At 40.2% G+C, this 18,109-nt stretch overlaps 2 protein-coding genes across 2 annotated transcripts; one reads left to right on the forward strand and one right to left on the reverse strand.

Annotated features, from left to right (window-relative positions):
* Positions 1 to 8,469: 8,469 nt before the first annotated feature.
* LOC127215207 (trace amine-associated receptor 7b-like) lies at positions 8,470 to 9,546 on the reverse strand. Its single transcript, XM_051175610.1, has one exon. It carries the CDS (start codon positions 9,544 to 9,546, stop codon positions 8,470 to 8,472), a length of 1,077 nt encoding a protein of 358 aa, XP_051031567.1.
* Positions 9,547 to 17,032: 7,486 nt separating this feature from the next.
* On the forward strand, positions 17,033 to 18,109 carry LOC127215208 (trace amine-associated receptor 7a). The gene has a single exon (XM_051175611.1). The coding sequence runs from the start codon at positions 17,033 to 17,035 to the stop codon at positions 18,107 to 18,109; it is 1,077 nt and encodes a 358-aa protein (XP_051031568.1).

Here is an 18,109-nt window from a genome sequence, read left to right on the forward strand (position 1 = left end):
GCTGCTGCTGTTTGCAGGGACAGGAGAAGGTCTGCATTTGATTCTCAGGATTCAGGAATTCTAGTTTTCAGTACTATAGAGGGGGAGAAGTCCACATCAATCCAGTAAGGTGACAGAGGATACTAGGAGTTGTTAAGTCTAACAGAAGTTTTCAATTTTAATCATTCTGACAACTTCTAAACATCCTTTGAAACAAAATAAAACCCAACAAATACTTTATTTTAGTTAGCAAATGATTCCTTTTCTTTGACTCTTAAATATGTTTTTATATTTCATGTTTACCTCTAGTGCTCCTCTGGTAGCAGTTGTAAATGTGAATTGGGCTGTGGAGCTGGTGGATCTCTAGATTTACTTCCATGGTACATGTCTTAAACTACTGCCTAAAGGGGGTGGTCCTTCAGCTAAATAGACACCACCAATGGGAAAACCCCTAGACGGAATCCCAGTGGGGTGAGGTGTGGACCAAAAAGATTATACTCAACAGTGATTATCGGGAAAGTGAGTCTACAAAAACAAGTCTTTTCTACAATTAATTACTGGTAAGAATCTTAGGCCAAGCACTTCTTTTTCCTTTGTTTACAGATTTGAACCAGGCCTTCCTTCTCAGTGATGACTTAGTCACCTTCCTGGGCTTTTAAAAAGATATAATGGGGCTACAAGGTTTAAAGGTCAACTTGGCTCTTTCCAGCCTGGTAAGAGTCATTTATGCATCTGCCACTGCTACCAAGCAGCAAGACACAAGCAATGGAAGACTGCATCGAAGAGAGACGCATTCTATGGGGGCCTTAAGGAACTACTCGGACTACGTGCTAACTGTCCGGCATTTAGATGCAGCAGCTTTCCTCGGGGACTACTGAGAAGATGATTCTGCTCTCAAGTCACTGCTTCCCGGACCTGTGTGCAAACTCTCTCCATGCACTCGACAGAGCTGCAGTGAGCTCTGGGGTTGTACCTTCCGCTGTGGTTACTGAAGACTGCCATGTTTGCTTATGCTCCTAGAGAGATTTCACTTTACAAAGAACAATGCACAGGGAGTGAGAGCGCTGAGGAAGATTTTGTGTTCATAGGCTCAAGCCTGGCAGAACACTGCAGACTAAGGGGAAACACTTTTCAGCCTTCCCGATGAAGAATTCTAGTCTCTGGCAGTGCAGGACTGGAGACACGCAGGCATTTATAAGCTCCTGTGTATATTATAAAGAGCAAGCAATATTTCTTATCCATCCTATTGATTACCTCATCACAAGTCAATGAAATCAATACTCCATTCGAATTTCTTTCAGGGTTCTCCAAGCATTTTCTTAGTGTCTGGTTTTATAAAATGATTTCAATTGCCTATATTGAAAAACCCTATGTCAGGCTTTCCCCATCTATGCTCTATAAACACCAGAAACAATTCTACGTATTATGTAGCATCAAGTACATAACCAGTAATAGCCACCTCCACCTTCTGGTTGTGAATGTCTCCAAGCATTGTCATATATCCTCAGTAGACACGCTTACCCCTTCCTCCCATCGAGATCTGTGTTCTAGTAAATAAAAACTTTTCCACTGGAATCCTTGCCATTGGGTAGAGAAATAACTTTATAGTCCACGCTATCCATTAATTAATTCATCTTCTCAGAACATAGTGGATGTCTGTAACTCGGTATAAAATAATAAAAAAAATACATGTTATCTCTAGGATCATAAACCCTGATGTCTTGGAGATGAAGCAATGCTAAAACATAAGTGGAGAGTTGGGCATGTGACTACAGATACCAGAAGGGAAAAGATAGATAGAACAGTATGCATAAGAACAGGCAGATCCAGTCCCAGATATTCCAAAATAGGGTTATGCAAAGAGCTGCTTTAGTATTTGTACACTTCTAACTATTCTGTTTTTTTAAATGCCATGTAAGCCCAGTAGCACAATCTAGGCTAACTTGTGCTTTCACGTTTACTAACTCAATAAGCAGCATTTCTCCCAGTGCTGAGGTGGGATATAATTAGAGCCTTATCCCAAGGCCTCTAAAATTATTGCACAGATATGACTTTCCTAATATTGTCCTCCCCAAACCATTTTTAGTAAATAGTTTGTCCACATTAGGAAGAAGTTCTGATTCCCATGGGTTTATGACTCTAATGCCCAGGAAAGGAACCGCAGGCAAACTTTCAGTTCTTACATCAGATAAGTTTTCCTTTTCATTTCTGCACTTGATCTTTAGTTTGGTCCTCCAAGACATTCCTAATGAGACCATCTCCCCAGGGACTGAAGGTGTGAAATGTTCCTCATTATGACCAAAGTAAGAGAAGGGTGTGATAATGATGGCCTGTGGTCATACAGAGCACAAACTAGGAAGGGTGCTAATGAGAGGAACTATTGCTGTCTCTATGGATTAGAGGCTGGAGGTAATCGAACACCAGGCAGGATGAAGTATTAATCTGTAACTGAAGAACACTGCGCATGGAGCACCTGTAGCCAGCTTGTCCGGCAATGGTCTTCGAAGCTCCATGCATTAGTGCGTTAATGAATCAACTTGATTCTCTCCACCACTGCCAAGGGATGACAAGTGTTTCTCTAAGTGTGCCTTGACTGGTAATTTGTACTTGGAGTAGAGTGAGAAGTTGTAAGAAACCATTTTCTCCCTATAGGTGCAGTTTAGCAAGTGTTTCCTTCTTCATCTGCCAGTCAGACTTCAGGTGTCACACATGCTTGTCTAGTCACTGTGACCACCAAAAGCCTCAATCCACACCTACTTGAGTGTGTCTGCCCTCAAAAAGCCTGGTTTTAGGCACAGGATTAGAGAAAATTCTTTGTACACAAAATATATAAATAAATAAACAAATAAGTATAGGGTCTCTTTGAGTAGCTCTGGCTGGCCTAGAAGTCACAGAGGTCCACCTGCTCTGCCTCTGCCTCTCAAGAGCTAGAAAGGCATATGCTACCACATCTGTAAGAATATCAATTGCATTTTAGTTCAAACATTATTTTTAAGCTTGAAATGCCTGTATTAGAAGCGATGTTTACTACTTCTTCTCATTTTACAGTGTTTGAAAAATGCATACAGCATATAGTTACATGATCATATACATAATATCTAAAGTGAGTCACTCTCCCCCATACTCCAACCCAGGTCTTTGCTATATAGCTCTGAATATGCTACACAGGCTAAGCTGGCCTCATACTTACAGAGACCTGCCTACCTCTGCCTCCTGAGTGCTGAGGTTAAAGTTCGTACCCCACATCCAACAGCATATATATAGTATATGCTATATATATATATGTATATATATAGTTTATTATATATACATATATAGTTTATTATATATACATATATAGTTTATTATATATACATATACATACATACATATATATATGTATATATATATATACATATATATATATATATGTCAGGCTTTATGTGGAGAACAAATTCTTCCTTGCTTGATCTTCATATTTTGTGATGTCTGGGAGGTCTATACTCTTAATATGGATATCAAGCAAATCAGGAACATTTTGAAGGTTACCCCCCCCCCCACACACACACTAGGAGTAATGAAAAGAGAGGGGAAAAGGAGCCAATGAATCATGTATGGAGTTTGCTGTGCTTCTAACTCTAAGCCAAACCACCACACTGGTCCCATGCTGTAACCATGAACTGTTCAGTAAGCCTTGTCACAGGCATTTCCCACAGGTTCTCCATTGCCTTGTTACTGGGGGTATGGTTATTTTTATTTGAACTCTTCATATTTACTCTTCAGACTTTGTAGAATGTGTCATGCACAGTTGATAAACTGTTAAACGAGGAACCTGGGGGAAGGGACAGGCCTGGATGCCCTTCCTTTCTAGGCAATATGGAACTCATGGATCATTGCCTTCTAGAAAGACGTGCATAAGGCTTCTCCTTCTTGCATTCCACTTTTCCCCACTACCCGTGTGCTCAGTTCCAACTTCATTTGCTCAAGATGAATAAAAAGTGGCTTGTCAAGGTCACCGAACAAAGGAGCCCAGAAGAGAATGAAGTTTGAATCATTTTATTCATATATTCTTCAGTAGAGAGGTGGACAGAATGACCTTGAGCACACAACTCTGTATGGTTTCTCTTCAAGTTCAGACTATAAATGAGAGCATGAAGAGGTCTGCTGGAGTGTTCCACCCACACCAGGGATCTATTGTGAGCATAAGTTCCCTAGAGAAGTCACGCATCAACCCAATCAGAGAGCCTCCAACTCTAGGCTTGTCACATTGATGGCGGATCCCATCAAGCACACTATTAGACACAAGGAAATCATCACTCCACTTTCGAGTCCCCTTTAATTTCTCCCTCATACTGGGGCATGAGTGAGAGAGGGGAAGAAAGAATGAAAAACAAACAAACAAACAAACAAACAAACAGACTTTACCTCTCCCATTGTTGATCACAAGAGGTTAGGAGCCAGGGCAGAAAAATAACAGTGTTAAATAGGCACCATATTGGGCTGGAGAGATGGCTCAGCCATTAAAGGCTAGGCTCACAACAACAGCAACAACAACAGCATACTATTACAATTATAACAACAATTGGAATGGGCTTTGGAATCTAGAAATTGACTAGCAGCAAGCTATGGGAACTTCTCATATAGTCATAAAAACTGGGGGAAAAGGATTGACTGGAACAGCCTCCCACTTATAAATATAATAGTGATGACATTTCACACCTGCAATGTATCAAGTTCAAACCGCTCCACAACTAGAGATGTGTTCACACTTCCTAGTTAGAAAGAGGGCAGACTAGCTCAGGAGACTCAGAGACCATTCTCTGTGGTTTTCTTGAATACAGGGAAAATGTCAGATTGCACACCAGAATATTTCATTCAATTTTAAAATTCAAATGGTAAACTATCATATAATAATACTGAAGTCGGTCTTAAATACCACAGGTTTGAACACTGCATGATTAAAAAATAAATCATTTGTTGATGTCCTTAAAGTGTAACAGCTTTATTTTTGGGTCAGTATTCAGATTTGATGTTCATACACTAAGATACTCTTGAGGCAGAATGTAGGCAAGGATTTACCTGAAAGGATAAGCTTCTGAGATGCCTCCCTTTGCACTGTTCATTTTATTTATTCACCACAAAGAAGCTTGGAGTGCACAGAGGGAGAATCTGGGCAAGTGCACCAAAGTCTTGCCTGGGGACTCACAGTAGAAGACATTAATAAAGTAAGTTACTCTTGCAATTATCTGGTTAAGCATTTCAACCTTTAGCATTTGCAGGAGTGGAAATGTTACACAGCATCTGGAGACCACCTATCAAGCCACTTGAGCATGTAGTTTCACTGATATTTCTTCTGAAATCCTCTTAGAGTGTGCTCCCAATATATGTAGGTGAGAGAAATCATATGGAATCAAACTGATTGAAAAACCGAAGAAAAGACTCACAGTCTAATACACACAGCAAGAGGTGGCTACAGGACTAAGAGCTATCTTTCTTCACCTCTCAGTGGAACCAGAGAAAAATTTTATGCCCCTGCAGAGACTGACAGAGTGAATATAATGAAATCAACTCTACAGAAAGTTTCATTGGGATTTAAGAAATGTTCAAATATCAAAACTTGTCTACCAACACAGAAGCATCAGCATCATGTGTTCTTTTTCATTAGTAGAAGATAAAATAGATTAGAAATGTCTAGGTATTGGGGTAGATTCTGGGGGTTATGTCACTAAAGGAGGTGTTAATCGATCAATCTGTGCTTTGTAGATGTGTAGAAATTTCACAGTGAATCTCAAATAGACATAAGAAATGATTAATGATTGATAAAAATCATTAACTGGACTACCAGAAAAATACTGCAAGCAAACAGGCACTAGTCTCAGATAAGTATGAAATGAAATTACACGGACTTCTTAGAAAAGGACCAAATAATGATGAAATTCATCCTCATTATACTGGCGTTATTAGAAGGCAATAAAGCAATGCTTTCAGGCCAGAGAGAGAGAGAGAGAGCCAGTACATGGGAGCGCTTGCTCTGAGAGCTTGAGGACCTGATCTCAAATCTCAGAACCCATGTAAAAGGCTTTTTATATAGACATGCATGCCTTTAACACCAGATTGGAAAGCAACAACAGGTGAATTCTAAGAACAGGCAACTCAGCAAGATCAAACTAAATGGTGAGCTTTCTGGTCAGTATGAGATCTTGTCTCAAGACAATTCTGATAGTGACAGAGGATAACATTGGATACCCTTTTCTGACTTCTGTGTGTATGCACGTGCATGCATGCACCACACATACACACCTACACACATACATATACATACAATACACACTTTAGAAAATAGATAGGCTTTCAAAATTTTGAGAGATTTGGTTAAATTGCAATAGAAATACCATAAAAACATTTCAGAAGAATAAATGTAATGATAATATTTGAATATTTTATTATAGCAGAGAATAGATAACAATGGATGTATAGAACCAGGATGGGTAAATTTTATGAGGACTGCTAAGAAAATGCTTAGGGAAGCAAGGCTGCTCTGTAACCAGATGAGCACCACTGGCTCTTCCTGAAAGACTACCCTTGACTCTAGGAATATTCAGAAACAGCAGAACTGGCCAGTATCCGGTACACCTTCCTAAGACAGAATCACAGTGTCATAACCATGTCCTCCATGAAAAGGATAATTCATATCATTCTAAATGGGCTTTTGTGTCTAATATTTTGTGTCTGCCATGATGGTCTGATGATTGTCAAGAAAAAAGATGTGAGAAGTCTTGGTTTGCAAATGTTTTTGTCCCCCCCCCGAATTAACCACAAACAACCTATACTTACAAGCTCAAGGAAATTCATGCCCATGACTTTTCACACTCAAATGTCAGAAAGTTAGTATGCAGTATGTGTACACCAGTGTCTAACAGCCACCTCAATCCATACTGAGTCGTAGTCATTTACTGTGAGTATGCGTTCTCATTTAAATACATCTGGATTTAAAAGAAGGATATTAAAAAAAACATCCTGGATTTAAAGGAAAAAATCATGTTTATTCAGCAAAAATCCATTGACAAATCATGACATTCTGTACACAGGGGAAGGTCCATGATGGAGGCATTCAGATGAACAAGGAAAGGAAGCAAGTATGTGTGGCTCATTAGAATGCAGAATATAACTTGTTCGAAAGGATAAGCAACCTGGCTCCTAAGACCTGGGCTACTATACAAGAAGGCTCCCAGAATCTCTTTTGTCTTAAACTTCCCTGCTTAGAACACTTGCCAAAGTGTTGCTAAGTACATAAGCCATGGGAGGAACACGGTCACTCTGTTCTTCCTAATAGCAAACTAGAACCCACGGAGAGGGACTATCCACTTGTTATCTCAGCTAATCTGAGGGTGAATAAATGAACTTGAGTGTGTTAGTTTGGTTGAGGAGAGACTCAAAGATATAATAAGATCAAACTGTAAAAAATATAATCATAGTTTAGTTTGCTGTGTGGAATAGCTTGTGTTAATAACTAAAGCAGTTTATCTATTTGACCCCCTTTTTTTAAAGCCTTGAGCAAAACACCTTGTACAACAAAGGTACTTTTGAATTAAGAAGTATGGATGAAAATATATAAATTAATTACTCCTTCCAATGTCCACTTTATCTGGGGATCTCACTTATACATTACATTGTGGCAATTATTTTGTCATCAAATGATATAGGTAAATACATGGTACTTCAAAGAGTTCTAAGAAAGTTGACCACTGTGATTGGAACTCTTTGTCCTTGTTGAGAAGAGAACATTTAGGAAGAACCTCATGTCCTTTGACTCTGAAGGTGTGACCACTTATTTCATGGTTGTTAATATGCAAATGGATGTTATTACTTATGATGTTAGTCTTCCTTATCATTGCCAACAATTAAAATAGCATCATTAATAATATTTCCCATGACTAAAATTGTACTATGTCACATACAGTTCTGCATAGCACAGTGTACCTGTGTTTTCATCCGGCCCCCAAGTTTTTCTTTTGCATTTGCATTTTATTTGTAAAAACACAGAAGAATGAATATATGTTATGGCCATGAATTGAACTAGCAGGAATGTGGAAATGCCATAGTTTAGAATATACTACATACAATTATATATACAATTAAAAACAGAGTGAGATATGCATAAAACACACCTGTATACACACACACACACACACACACACACACACACACACACACAATTTTCCCTACAATACCACAAGGAAACTCAGAACAAAACCAAGCAGAACAAGAAGACAATGATAAAGGGCAAAGTGTGCCAGATCCCCCATTCTTGAGATTCTGTCCTGTTAGAATCTTTACAGTTGAATTTCAATGTTATGTTAACCAGGGAACAGGTATATCTGGATTTACGTTATCAGTTGGCTCTCAGCTGAAGTATAATTCATCACATTACAATAGCAGATCTGGGCATTCAATATCCCCTGGAGATGTTTTTCTGTTAATCTGTTGTCAAACCCCAACTACACCAACAGTCTACTCAAGAAACAAGTTGGTGGCTGAGGAATTCTCCCTCAAGATCCTGCCAGTGACAATCAGTTTGATGGCTTTTCGAAACCAAGGATAAAAGAAAGCATAAATCAAAGGGTTCATGGCTGAGTTGTAGTAAGCGACCCAAACTAGTATTTCATACACATACGTGGGCGTGATGAACCCTAGGAAGGCATCAATGATGGAGTCAATGAAGTATGGCATCCACGAAAGGAGAAAGGCTGCCACCGCGATGCCCAGGGTTTTGGCCGCTTTCCTCTCCCTCTTGGCCACCCTGTCCTTGTAGCTGTCTGATGCCCTGGCAGTCTGGTCACCCATTCTCTCAATCTTCTGAGCCTGCTGTTTAGCAATGAGGAAAATCCTAGAGTAGACAGTTATCATGACAAGTGTGGGGATGAGAAATAGTAGAAAATGGATGAAGACCCAGCTTTGATTCACTGCAACTTGGCAGCCACCCACACAGGTGAGGGCACTCACTAGATCCTCCAGCCCAGCTGCATTTGCCCCTGAGTAGAGGAGGGAAAAGCTGTAGAGGATGGACAGGAGCCAGGAGAAGGCGATGCACTTGCCAGAAACAGATGCAGTGAACCTGGTGGGGTAGAGCAGGGGATCACTGACTGCAATGTATCTATCAACAGAGATGAAACACAAGTGGAAGATAGAAGAATAACAGAATAATACATCAAAATAAGAATGTAATTTACAGTAGCTGTCCCCAAAGTACCAGCAACTCTCCACAGACCTCACTATGCTGAAGGGCATCACAGTCAGTCCCACCAAGAAGTCAGCACAGGCCAGGGAAGCCACCAGAGAGTTGGCAGGAGAGTGCAGCTGCCTGAAATGAAGAATTGACATCATCACCAGGAGGTTTCCACACACAGCCAGCACAGCCCCAAAGCCAAAGACTGCATAGAGGATGAGGCGGGGGCCTGGGGAGTAAGGGTTCCTGACCCAGGATCCGTTCAGGTTCTCATAGCACAGCTGGACTGATGCGGCAGAGAATAGATCTCTGCTCAGGATGCTGGCTTGATCCCAGAGAAAACTGTCATCATCTGTAGCCATTTATCCTCAGGAAAAAAATACAGAATATATAGTTGCTATAGTTTTCCTTTCCCTACACATTTTTATATTCATTTCATAAAAATGTTCCCTTCATACTTCAGTCAACTTTTCTTATTACATGAATGTTGTTTAAATCTATTATAAATATTAACTGCTTAATCTCTTTCCTCACATCTCAAAGCATAAGTCTATTCTGTGACCCACCTTTAAATCCCACCTTTTATTAGCAATTTCATCATCTTTAACTAACCTACAGTAATGCCCCAAGCACTTTTAACCCTCAGAAAAACAGACTAATGATGCTAAATACAGAGTGTACCTAGGACTGAATCCCCATGGTGTAAGCTGAGGCAAGTGAGAGCTTGTAGATAAGTATGCTGTTTATGCCACAACCAAATTTTCCTCCTTTTAATTTTCTAGTGACCACTGACCTTTCTGTGTGATGTAGGTGGATGTGATACCTGTCACAACAGAATTTTACACAGAATTGGAAACTTTGTTCTTTTATTAGAACTCACCTTTTCCCTTGTGAGAAATTTTATCAATGCTCCATATTGAAAGTGATAAAAATTCCTGCATAAAAGCTCCTTCTTCCTTCAGGCATTGGACCGTGTTAAAGAAATATGATGTAGAATCATGAAACACCTAGTTCAGCTTTACTATTTCTGATTTGGAAAAGTGAGGGCATTGAATGAAGTTTCTTCTCTGTGTCCTTCACTTAATTTAATTGATTTATTGGAAAGATAATGTATTAATCAAATGTGGAAGAAATATTCATGGCTGGGAGTTGTCCAGTAAACAAAATGCTCACAGGACACATGTTGGGATGGGAGTTTGAGTCCTCAGAAGCCTAAGAAATGCCTGGAAGACATGGCTGCCTACCTGTAATTCCAGTGGTCAGAAGGAAGACACAGTTGATTCCCAGAACAAGTGGGCTAGCTAGAATAGTAGTACTGGCAAGATATGGGTTAAACTGAGCCACCTTCCCTCAAAGAATAAGGGGAGAGCAACTGGACAAGTCCTTCTAATGTCACTTACAGGCTACCACATGCATGTGCACACATGTGGACATTCATACACATGCTAAATATGACAATAAAGTCACTTCTCTGTTTAATTATAAACTGTCCATTTTATTTTTAAAGACACTTTGCCTATAGTTTAGGATTTTAGGAGCATTATTTAGTTTTAATTGTATGAGTTTTAGATGGCATATCTTTTAATATACATCTCAGGGATGATGTATAATTTTCAAACATTTATTCATTTCCTTCCTTTCCATTTCTGTTACAAGTACCCCAAAATCTGTGTTTATATTTTATAATATTAATAGTTTGTTCAAGAAATAAAACCAATATTTTCTTTTATTATTTCAGCATCCAAAGGAATTAATTATAGTTTCTTGAAACATATGAATAACTTACCTAGTAGTTTTTAAAGAGCCCTACACCCCCTGAACTTTTCAGTGTGCAAACTCTGGAGGTTCTGAATGAAGCTTCCTTCCAGAGGAGATTGGATTTCCTTAAGCCAAAATGCATATAGGTGCAGTATTTTTTGACAGGTGTTTTAATTCAATTTAGTAAACTTCTCTCATTTGCTACTTGGAGGTGGACAGTTGGACCACCATTTTCTGTTTGGTTTCTGTGAGTTCCACAGGAGCAGATGTTGCTGAGCAGTAAGAATCTTTGAATCTTTGACGAGTACCCCACTCACCTTAATGGATCTGTAGGTAGTGGTTAGGGAGTCCACAAGAGCCTGAATACAAGGATATCAAATGTTTATTAGGGGAGCACTTACAAATAACAGTAAGGTAGATAGCTGCTGCGCGGTCTTCCACCTTGGGAACACTGGAAGCCGAGATCAAATCTCTGACCTGCTCTCTTCTCACCATCAAAGGAGTTAGGCTTGCAAACAAGAAGCTCCACCTCTATAGGCAAATGAACTGAACTGACACTTCTCAGAAGATTAAATGTAAATGGCTAATAATTACTCAAGAAAAGTTCCACATTCTTAACCATCCAGGTAATTCAAACTACAATTACATGAGAAACCTGTTACCCAGGGAGAATGACTAGTACTGTAAGGATGGAAAAATACAGCCTAACTCTCCAATGACCTCAGGAAGCTAAAAGTTTAAAAATCTAAAAAGCCCTAAAAACCTCAAATTCCAGACCCTGTTCTCTGCCAGTAAATAGGCAAGATCACACTCATTGCTGTTTACGACAGACAGGCCCTTGAGTATGTAATCTTGGCCTAGTAAGATAACAGAAGATGAGCTAACTAACTGCTTATCTGACTTTGTAAACTGCTTGTGAAACCCCCTATGTGTGGGCTTTGTTGTAAACCCTATAAAAACTGTCTCAATTCTGCCCTCAAGGTCCTCAGTCCAATGACTGTGGACCCCAGTGTCCTTGGAATAAAAATTCCTCATGCTATTTGCATCGAGACTGCTTCTTGTGAGTGATTTGGGGTGTCGCCTTTCCTGTATGGGAGCATGAAGGTCCATGTTCTGTGGGTCTTTCAGTACAAAAAGAGAAAGACAAATGATAGTAAAATAAAATAACTAATGCTGGGGGGGGACTGTAGAAAAGGGGGATCCTTACAAACTCTTGGTGAGAAAATAAACTAAAACAGCTGTGGAAATCAGTGAGAAATCTCTTTAAAAACTAATAAATGGGGCTGGTGAGCTGTTCATTGGTTGACTAAAAGCATTTGCCAAGCCTGATGGCTTGAGTGGGATCCACATGGTAGAAGGAGAGAGCGGGCTCCTGAGAGTTGCTTCTGACCACCATACACTTGATGGCAAAAGCACAAACCAATCTCCCACCAAAAGAAACAAACAAACCAATAAACATATGTGATTCAAAAAACTAAAACACACACACACAACAAAACAAACAAACAAACAAAAAAACAAAACAAAAAACCCGAAGCATGGAAGTAAAGGGTGATCTGGCTCTACAGAGCCTAGAGTGTGCCAACAAATAAAACATGCACCTGGATTCCCCAGTCCTTCACAGCTCTGTTCTCAATAGCTGTAACTCTGAGTTAACCAAGGTGCCCATTAACAATGGGTAGATTTTAAAACACAGTGTATATCCACCGTGGTGTATTGTTCAACCATTAAGAATGAAATCCTATCATTTGCAGGAAAATGGATGAATCGGAAGACAATCGACCTGGCAAAATAAGACAGGCACAAAAAGGCAAATGTGTAGTGCTCCCTCATTCTTGCTGGTGGAAACTAAAATCCTTCTCTTTTTGAGTGAGCACCAGGTTGGGTCCTGTATCTCTGAGAGCTTCATTATGATCTGGAGGCTAAGCCCAGCAGCTGCCATCACACTGCTAATTAAATAGGTTGAATTACACTATGAATGCTACAGATACTGTTAAGCTTACCAGAAAAACTGAAAGGTGAGAAGCTCATGGGTGTTTACAGAAAGAAAAGAAAAAAACAAAACAAAACCCTGACCACTGAAATCTACTATAAATGGTGCCCCAGGTCTGAGAAAATGCAAATAGGAAAGATGATCAAGATGCAGAAAAAGAGAAACCGCCAAAATAAGGAAACAAGGCTCCACTCCCCCAGGAGCAGTCCTGTGCCAGGCAGAGAAGGACACACCTGGCAAGAGTGCTTTCTTTTTAATTCCCTCTCCTTCCCCTCCCTGCCTCCCTGCCTCCCTGCCTCCCTGCCTCCCTGCCTCCCTGCCTCCCTGCCTCCCTGCCTCCCTGCCTCCCTGCCTCCCTGCCTCCCTGCCTCCCTGCCTCCCTGCCTCCCTGCCTCCCTGCCTCCCTGCCTCCCTGCCTCCCTGCCTCCCTGCCTCCCTGCCTCCCTGTCTCCCTGCCTCCCTGCCTCCTTCCCTCCCTCCCTCCCTCTTTCCCTCTCTCCCCCCTCACATGCACCCTGACCACCCTCCCCTCCCATCCCCCCACCCCAATTCCACATGTAGTTCAATGCCATCCAGTTGGGGTCATGTAGATCTGACAGGTCCTGTGAAGTAGGGACTAGGGCTTCTCTCCTGTCTCTAGATTAAGGCAGTTATCCCTCCATGGGGGATGTGTTCGCAAGGTCCTTTTGTGCACCAGGGATACATCCTGGCTCCACTGTCTGAGGTCCCTTAGACTGCTCAGTCCTTCTAGCTGAGACCCATATTCAGGGAGAGTGCTTTTTAACACAATTAAACAAAAACTAAAGAGCAGGCTGAGCTGAGTGATGGGCTGCAGACCCCAAGGTTGCAGTGTTAAAAGCAATGGGAACAGTGAAGAGAAAAAGTAAAGTGCAAAGAAGGTGTTACTGGTGCCCGTTTTGCTGGGAAACCACACATAAGAAAGTCTCAACATAGCGGTGCAGTGGTGGCACACACCTTTAATCCCAGCACTCAGGTGGCAGAAGCAGGAGGATCTCTGCAAGTTCGAGACCAGTCTGGTCTATAGAGCAAGTTCCAGGACAGCCAAGGCTATACAGAGAAACCCTGTCTCATAAAACAAACAAACAAAAATGTCTAACATAACATTTAACATGTCCTGAAACTGAGTGAACAAACACAAACATACACATGCACACATGCAAGCACAATCACACACAAATAAGTAAATATAAGAATAAGTAAATGTAATAAGAACTGGTAAAAATTACTTCAGTAGTAATGTGGATGACTTACTCAAATTAAAAAAAAATACACAGACAACTAACATTACAATAAAAAATAGATTTGTTTTCTTCACTGTTCTATAAATTCAATTCAAAACCTGGATTTTCTTCTAGTATAAAGTTAGCAAATATTCCAAAATGACAATATTCTATTTTAACTCAACAAAGGGGCATTGAACATATTCAAATGTGCTTATAAGAGTGAAGCTTTTTTTTTTTTTTTTATCTTGATCCCTTTTAGTAATCGATTCTGTCAGACTATGTCTTTTAGTTAAAGTGTAAAAAAGAATTATGTCAATATTTGTAATAAATGATATCATTTTGTTTGTTTTTGGAAACAAAAAGAGTGAAGTTTTTTAAGTTTAATAGAGAAAACTTGACATGATAGTTTTTACAGTATTCACCATATCTCAATATCGATGCTGATTTTGGGAAATGACCACACGTCACTTATCAGGAAAATCTTAGCAAAGACTAAGATGAAAGTTGGGTATAATGATGTATATTTACAGTCCTAACACTAGGGAGACTAAGGCAAGAGAACTATCCTTGGAGCCTAGGATTTAGGGATCAGCGGACAATACCTCAAGAGTCTGATTAGAAAAAAGAGAGTGAAATGGATGACTATAAATAGAGGGATGGGAGATGGATGGATAGATACATAGATAGATAGACAGACAGACAGATAATAGGTTAAAAAGAAAAGACCCAAGAGTTCTATGAGGACAAAGAAATTTGTCTGAGACTAAATTGAGCCTTATTCAGCACTAATTGGGCTGGGTAGATCAGTGAAAAGGGAAGCACCAGGTTGGGGGGAAACGAGGTGATGAATCAGGGAGGGGTGGGAATGGTCATATGACATAAATACATGATGCAAGTTATCAAAGAATAATGGGAACAGAAGACTCATCATTGTCCAGAGAATGCTTGTATCCAGCAAATTGAATTAAACCTGTGTGAGCGTTGAATCACACAGCTGTCTTGTGTAGATCAGGGTGAAGTACGGGAGGCAACAGTGTGGCATTTCTACCATAACCACTTGTTAAGAAAGCCATTACTAAAGTTATGCTTGTAACTTTCTCGGGGTTTTCACTCAGATATAAACATTTATGTGCATATTGTTATTATATGTAAACCTTAGAAAGGCACATGTTAAAATTTCTACATTCCAGGGCTGGAGAGATGGCTCAGTGGTTAAGAGCACTTGTTGCTCTTCCAGAGGCCCAGGTTCATTTCCCAGCATCCACATGGCAGCTCATAGCTATATGTATCTCCTGTTCCAGGGAATCTGATGCCCTCAGACACCTTCAGGCAAAACACCGATGTGCATAAAATAAAATAAAAAATAAATAAATTTCTACATTCTATCTAATTTATTTTCAATAAATATTCCAGAGCTAGAGAAATGGCTTAGGAGTTAGGACAGTTGTTGCTCTTGCAGAGGACCCCCATGAAGTGCCTAGCACCCACACAGTGGCTTAAAAACATGTAAAACTCTAGTTCCAGGGAACCTTACACCCTCTTTTGGCCTCTACAGGCACCAGAAACACACATAGTGCACATAATAGACACACAGGCACAATGCTCACATGTATAAAATGAGAATAAATACTATATATATATATATATGCATATATATACAGTACATGTTCACATATACAATATATATACATATATACATATATGTATATATATATTGTTTTCAATATTTCCCATTTAAAAAATAAATAAAACTTATTTTATTTCTTTTCTATTTACATTCTACTCTTCCATCATTCTAAGTCCAGGTCATAAATATGTAGTTATTAGTACTAATTGATTTAGAATCTTGTGTCTTTAATTAAAAAAAAAACAAAGCTGGAAAGTAAAAGATATATAATATATGAATGGATTTCAAGAGCCCATCCCACATACTTTCTCAACCTAGATACATGGGGGAGGGCTTAGGCCCTGTCCCAAATAATATGACAGACTTTGAAGACTCCCTATGGAAGGCCTCACCCTCCCTGGGGAGCAGAAAGGAGATGGGGCGGGGTTTGGTGGGGGTAACAGGGGAGGATGGGAGGGTGAGGGAACTGGGATTGACATGTAAAACAACCTTGTTTCAAATTTAAATTAAAAAAGAAAAAAGATTATATGAGGATATTTTAAAGGCAGTCAATGTGAGAATTGTTACTAAAAAAAAGTTCTTGTAAAAACACAATCACAATTTTAAATAGCAAGAGAATAAGCACCACTTACAAATCTGAAAAATGATCTGCCAAGGTAGCTATTTTTCCCATCTCCATCTCCAGAAAAGATCTGATGTCTCACAAATGAGATGGGTGTGAATTTAGTCGTTGGCATAAACATTAGACACCCTGAAAAGTTTCTTGCTTTTCTCTCCGTACTATAGGGATTCAGTCTTCAGGGCTTTGGGTATTGATGGTCATTAAGCTACTTTCCTTCAGGAAAGGCGTGCTTTGGGCATTCTTGGGTCCATAAGATGAAGTAAATAATGCCAATAAAAGGTGAACAGAAGCAAGCATCACACAACAGAGCACTGTGGAAGACACATTGGTTTCTCCAATATAAGGAAGTAGGTAATTCACAAGTAGCACTCTATCTAATAATGAAAATTGACAACTGAAATGTTAGAAAGGAAATAATGATGATATAAATAAATAGCTTGTCTATGATTAAGAAAGTAATTTTATGAAGTGAAGTTATAAAAATATCCCTAAAAATGGCTATAAAGATTTACAGGTACAATGAGGGATGGTTACAAGTAGTAGGAATTATTGACATATTTTATATCTTTCTTCCAAGGATTTTTTGAAAGCTGGAATAGCATACATGAACAAATTGAATGACAATTTTCTCAGATATCAAGCCAGCATCCTGAGTGAAGATCTATTCTCTGCCGCATCAGTCCAGCTGTGCTATGAGAACCTGAACGGATCCTGGGTCAGGAACCCTTACTCCCCAGGCCCCCGCCTCATCCTCTATGCAGTCTTTGGCTTTGGGGCTGTGCTGGCTGTGTGTGGAAACCTCCTGGTGATGATGTCAATTCTTCATTTCAGGCAGCTGCACTCTCCTGCCAACTCTCTGGTGGCTTCCCTGGCCTGTGCTGACTTCTTGGTGGGACTGACTGTGATGCCCTTCAGCACAGTGAGGTCTGTGGAGAGCTGCTGGTACTTTGGGGACAGCTACTGTAGATTTCATTCTTGCTTTGAAGGGTCATTCTGTTATTCTTCTATCTTCCACTTGTGTTTCATCTCTGTTGATAGATACATTGCAGTCAGTGATCCCCTGCTCTACCCCACCAGGTTCACTGCATCTGTTTCTGGCAAGTGCATCGCCTTCTCCTGGCTCCTGTCCATCCTCTACAGCTTTTCCCTCCTCTACTCAGGGGCAAACACTGCTGGGCTGGAGGATCTAGTGAGTGCCCTCACCTGTGTGGGTGGCTGCCAAGTTGCAGTGAATCAAAGCTGGGTCTTCATCCATTTTCTACTATTTCTCATCCCCACACTTGTCATGATAACTGTCTACTCTAGGATTTTCCTCATTGCTAAACAGCAGGCTCAGAAGATTGAGAGAATGGGTGACCAGACTGCCAGGGCATCAGACAGCTACAAGGACAGGGTGGCCAAGAGGGAGAGGAAAGCGGCCAAAACCCTGGGCATCGCGGTGGCAGCCTTTCTCCTTTCGTGGATGCCATACTTCATTGACTCCATCATTGATGCCTTCCTAGGGTTCATCACGCCCACGTATGTGTATGAAATACTAGTTTGGGTCGCTTACTACAACTCAGCCATGAACCCTTTGATTTATGCTTTCTTTTATCCTTGGTTTCGAAAAGCCATCAAACTGATTGTCACTGGCAGGATCTTGAGGGAGAATTCCTCAGCCACCAACTTGTTTCTTGAGTAG

Source organism: Phodopus roborovskii, unplaced genomic scaffold (genome assembly GCF_943737965.1).
Source record: "Phodopus roborovskii unplaced genomic scaffold, PHOROB, whole genome shotgun sequence".
Classification (NCBI taxonomy): Eukaryota; Metazoa; Chordata; class Mammalia; order Rodentia; family Cricetidae; genus Phodopus; species Phodopus roborovskii.